Here is a 5,026-nt window from a genome sequence, read left to right as displayed (position 1 = left end):
GGCCGGGGCCCTCCCCCCTTTTGGGGGGTGCCTCGCGCTTGGGTCATGCTCTTAGAGGGGGGGGGAGTGCCGCTGGTGCTTCCCTTCTTTACGGGGGGTGAGTGCGGCTGGGCCTGGGTCTAGGTGGGGGGGAGTACGGCGTGGCTTGGTCCTCGATAGGGGTGAGTCCGGCTGGGCTCGGTGTAGAATGCGAGCAGCGCGAGCGTGCTTGAGTATAGACTGAGGAAAGGGAGGCTAGGCTCGCGTCGAGATGGGGGTGAGTGCGGCTGGGCTTGCGTCTAGATGGGGGTGAGTGCGGCTGGGCTTGCGTCTAGATGGGGGTGAGTGCGGCTGGGCTTGCGTCTAGATGGGGGTGAGTGCGGCTGGGCTTGCGTCTAGATGGGGGTGAGTGCGGCTGGGCTTGCGTCTAGATGGGGGTGAGTGCGGCTGGGCTTGCGTCTAGATGGGGGTGAGTGCGGCTGGGCTTGCGTCTAGATGGGGGTGAGTGCGGCTGGGCTTGCGTCTAGATGGGGGTGAGTGCGGCTGAGTGCGGCGGAGTACGCGTCCTCTCGAGTGCTAGTCGGACCACACACCGGCCCGCTCCAGCGCAGAGACCGCCAGCATACCACACACCCCAAGCAAACCAATGGAGGTGCGCGGCAGGAGAGGCGCGGAGCGAGAAGTGCGTCTGAGTCTTCCGCATCTGCGTGTGCTGACCGGGCGGCAGGTGGTTGAGGGAGAGCGCCTCGAGCCCGCCAATGTAGTCCTTCCCCTCCTCGCCCCCCACCGGCGCGGAGGGCGGCGCGGGGAACGAAACCCCCTCGGGCGGCGGCGGCGGCGGCGGCAGCGGCGGCGGCGACGGCGCCGTCGCGTTCACCGGCAACAAGACAAGGAAGGCGAGTGGCGCGAAGAGGGCGAAGAGTCGGAAGTTCATGGAGAGGAAGCGGATCATCATGCAGAGCTCGAGCGTGTACCGCGACTCGGGCGCCCAGCGAGGCGGCCACAGCAGCCACCGCAGCCCGCCGATCCAGACGTCGGGTGGCCACGGCTCGGCGCCGCCGCTCGCGCCGCTCCACGAGCCGGCAAGCGGCGAGTAGACCCGGAGCCGGATGGTGGGCGAGGCGTGGCGGAGGCCGAAGAAGAGGAGGCCGCAGCCGACCGCGATCGCCGCGTTGATCAGCGCCGTGGTGAGCAGCGCCGCCTCCCGCTCGGAGAACCACCGCGTCGGGAGCCGAAAGTACGCCTCGCGTTCGCACTCGAGGCCGAGGAGTGGTGGTGCGCCGGGAGGCGCGAACGGAGGCGGAGAGCTGGGAGGCGGAGGCGGAGGCGGAGACGCGGGCGGAGAGCTGGGAGGCGGAGGCGGAGACGCGGGCGGAGAGCTGGGAGGCGGAGGCGGAGACGCGGGCGGAGAGCTGGGAGGCGGAGGCGGAGACGCGGGCGGAGGCGGAGGCAGCCCCGGCGGCGGCGGCAGCGGCGGAAGCGTCGGCGGGAGCGGCGGCGAAGGAGGCTCTTGAGGAGGGACGGCGACGAGCAGGAGGGCGGCGCTAAGCATGCGTGTTCTGTGTTTGGGAGCAGACGCCTTCACTGGACTGCTGTGGCTGTGGCACGAGCGAGCACCGTCAAAGCGGCCGGGTTTTTCTTTTTATTTTCGGAGCTGACTCTCCCCAGTGAGTCCGCCACTCTTTTTCTTCCTTCCACCTTCACGATTATTTTTTGAAACAGCCGTCTTTGACAGCTGACCATTTCGCGTTCGTTTGACCACAACCGCAGGTGACCAGCCTGGCTGACCGCCTGGCTGATGGAATTGCCGAGCCTGCTGCCAGAGTTGTACCAGCCGGATGCCGCGCCCCTGAACTGGCTCGAGGAGGCCGCGCCAGAAGGCCAGCACACCGGCATCCCAAGCATATTATCGCTCGCCCATTGCGATGACGATGACAAGCCTGAACCGGCCGCCAAACGCAGCGCAAAACCTTGGACCGAGGAGGAGGACCGCGCAATCATCAGGCTGATCGCCAGAATCGGTACGCAGTTCCCAGTCATCGCGGAGGAGATGCACAACAAACGGACAGCCGATGCTGTGCGCAATAGATGGCACAAGCTGCAAGCCGCAGGCCTGGCGGAAAAATCTTCGGGCTCTGAAAAGCCGGAGCCGCTGTTGCTACGCCAGAAGGAGCGGAGGGGCTGGACGGCGGCGGAGGATGCAATCATCGAAGAGGGGGTTCGGAAGCATGGCTTAAAGTGGCGCTGCATCGCTGGCATGCTCACAGGGCGGAGTGACTCTGCGATCCGGAACCGATATCTGCGACAGCATAAGACAGAGATGCCGCAGCAGATAGTCTCCACCGCCGATGCCACCGCCGGCTCTCCTCCGCTGGGGACGCCTGATGCCGGTCCCGGCGCGCCGGGTGTCGAGGAGCCGGTTTCATGGTTCGTGGTCTGCGATTGAGACTTGACCCCACATGTTACTTTGTCATACACTCAAGACGACTTTAGAGACGACTTTGGGAGAGACGGACAGGTTATGATTGCGGTTGCAGTATATTTTGAGCGTCGCCGGCTCTGCCCACATTTTGCCTTTGGCGTTTGGGCAAGTCCGGACAGGCTCCTGTGGGCTCCAGCAGCAGGGCGCACAGGGCCGGGGCAGCGCAGAAGGCGCCGGCCGCCTCGGGCAGGAAGAAGGGGAGGGCGGCGTTCTTCTTTCTCCGGACCTCACCAGCGGCTCGACGCCGCGGTGCGTGGCGTTGCCGAAGAGAGGAGGGCCTGCCGCCTGCACTGACTGTGGCGTCGGGTTTGCATGTATGTTGTTCTTGACGTTGTACAAAGTGAGTGTTAGAGTTGTTTGGTATTGCTAAACATCTCTCTCGAATGCTCACACCCTTTCACATTTAAACGCACAACCCCGGGGCCGGGCGCCGGCGAAATCGCACAGACCTACACGTGTTACTGGAAAGCCAATCTGGGTGATTTCAAAAGGTCAAAAAAGGAGCGACACGCTCGCAAGCAGGTTCAAAAGAATAATAGATACATATGTGGATCCAATATCCAATACCCCCTCCATTTGGGCGTGTAACGGACGTCTCTAGTGGGCAGCCACCCCATCGGTAACCCTACCCTACCAAAAAGTTGGAATCCCGACATGGCCCCATCAAAGCACGCGGTGCTCGTCCCCCCCCACACAGCCTCTGCATCTGGCCTCCTGCCTTGCCCTCTTGGCGATTGCATTTCGGCTCGCCTGGTGGATTGATCTATGGAGGAAGCACCTTTGGAGAAGAAGAAGACGCCCAGCATCAGCGCCTGCTGGACCGGCATGCAGGACGAACTCGAACTCCTCGACATGAGGATCGGACTCGCAATGCCTGGCTTCGGCCTCAAGACGATCACTGTCATCGCGTATTTATTCGCGTGGACTGTCGCCGCCCTCGCCCTGCATTGGGAGCGCTCCTACGGCTGGGCAGGCTTCGAGCTGTTCTTGCTTCTCTGTGTCGTGTTTGTGTACTGCTCGCCGAGCGTCAAGCAGTCACTGCGTCCAATCCAGAAGGAGCGATGCGGTAGTTGCATGCAGCCTAAGCACATTCCGTAACGTGTAATCATTGTTTGTGGTACTCGAGTTTAGGCGCTCCTGCCGTACACCCGCGATCCTCCCCGCTGGGCCAAGGCCACCTTTGCAACGCTCGTGCTCGGCGCCCACCTTGCTGTGATCTCGGTCCTCCGCACGAACACGTGGCAGTCGTGGGTTCCCGTCCTCGGCCTCGCCATGCTCGCGGGCGGGTGTGTGCTCGGCTCCACTCACCGGTCGGCAATCTCCGTGGGCACCGTTTCCACCGGATTCGCGCTGCAGTTCTGGTTCGGCGTGCTCGTGACGCGGACAGACGCGGGCTCGTGGGCGCTGTCGTATGTCTCGTGCCTGATGACGACCCTGCTCAAGTACGCGGGGCTTGGCGCCGCCTTTGTCTTTGGCGACGACCTTCTCGCCTTCTTTGCCTTCTCCGTGCTCCCGATCATCCTCTACTTCTCGGCAATAATCTCCCTCCTCGCGTACCTCGGCGCCCTGCAGGCAGCCTTATACACCGCACACCTCCGTAGAGCCTACACGACCACGCCTACTCTCAATATGTGGTGTGCGTAGCGCCGTCCCGCTTCTGTTTGTCACCTCTCTTGCCTCCTCACACGTCCTCAGGTGGTCTTCAAGTATGGGGGAGCGGCTCTCGCCAACTTCCTGGCGGTCTCGGAGGTCGAGGGGATCGTCACAGTCGCCAACGTGCACTTCTTGCCGATAGGGGATCCCCCATATACATACATCTCGATTCTCGGCCGTTCGATCGCGCGTCCCTAAAGTCGCCAAAAGTGGCGGCGAGTCGCATTTCCGCCCGCCGTCCCGCAGCTCGCGCGAATCTCCCTCTTAACCCACCTGTGACATCACTAGAAGGGATCCCTACATTGAGCGCCCCGCTGCGGGTGACTCTCTCCCGCGTGGCTGGGCGTAGGTGTTCCTGTCCATGACCGAGGCGCCGCTGCTCCTCACCCCGCTGCTGCCCGGCCTGAGCCGGTCGCAACTCTTCGTCGTCATGACGGGCGGATTCGCTTCGGTCGCCGGCTCGACCCTCGGAGCGTACATCAGCTTTGGCGCCGACCCGAGCCAGCTGCTGTCGGCGTCCATCATGTCGGCCCCAGCAGCGCTGGCGGTGGCCAAGATGCTGGTCCCCGAGACGGGGTCTGCCAAGGACGCCGCCGACGAGGCGGCCGCGGATGCTGCGCGGACGGAGGCGGCGCAGCTGGCGAGGAGGCAACGGGTCCACGCGCGCCTCGCGGCGAAGCGGCAGGGCCGCCCGACGGGCAGCCCGCCCCGTGATTCGTATACGTTCTCCGGGCTGCGGTACACCGTCCCGAACGCCGCAGCCGCAGCCGTCGCGGACACGGCGATCGCGCCCCCGATGGCGCAGAGCCGGGACCGCAAGCAGGCCTCCGGAAGCCCAGGGAGAGAGGGGGGGGGGGGGGCGAAGGGAAGGGGGGGGGGGGGTTAAAGGGGGCAAAAAAAAAAAAAAAAAAA

At 64.1% G+C, this 5,026-nt stretch overlaps 3 protein-coding genes across 3 annotated transcripts in view; 2 read left to right on the top strand and 1 right to left on the bottom strand.

The window, feature by feature from the left end:
* EMIHUDRAFT_115838 (hypothetical protein) overlaps positions 1-1,531 on the bottom strand; it is a gene marked incomplete at both ends in the record, with an annotated part of 4,732 nt that extends 3,201 nt beyond the window's left edge. Inside the window, one exon of the mRNA XM_005777135.1 lies at positions 697-1,531. Coding sequence (XP_005777192.1) covers positions 697-1,531 — 835 coding nt within the window. The remainder of the gene's footprint in view (positions 1-696) is intronic.
* A 360-nt stretch (positions 1,532-1,891) lies between these two features.
* On the top strand, positions 1,892-2,278 carry EMIHUDRAFT_57910 (hypothetical protein; the record flags this gene model as incomplete). The annotated part of the gene is made up of 1 exon (XM_005777134.1): positions 1,892-2,278. A coding segment is annotated over one exon (387 nt), but the record flags the coding sequence as incomplete, so codon positions are not given.
* A 948-nt stretch (positions 2,279-3,226) lies between these two features.
* EMIHUDRAFT_469298 (Sodium/nucleoside cotransporter) overlaps positions 3,227-5,026 on the top strand; it is a gene marked incomplete at its 5' end in the record, with an annotated part of 3,175 nt that continues 1,375 nt past the window's right edge. The window contains 4 exons of the mRNA XM_005777133.1: positions 3,227-3,361; positions 3,593-3,967; positions 4,157-4,237; positions 4,464-4,852. Coding sequence (XP_005777190.1) covers positions 3,227-3,361; positions 3,593-3,967; positions 4,157-4,237; positions 4,464-4,852 — 980 coding nt within the window. The remainder of the gene's footprint in view (positions 3,362-3,592; positions 3,968-4,156; positions 4,238-4,463; positions 4,853-5,026) is intronic.

Source organism: Emiliania huxleyi (assembly GCF_000372725.1).
Source record: "Emiliania huxleyi CCMP1516 unplaced genomic scaffold EMIHUscaffold_269, whole genome shotgun sequence".
Lineage (NCBI taxonomy): Eukaryota > Haptophyta > Isochrysidales > Noelaerhabdaceae > Emiliania > Emiliania huxleyi.
The sequence above is the reverse complement of the archived record's forward strand: the minus strand, read 5'-3'. Positions and strand labels throughout refer to the sequence as shown.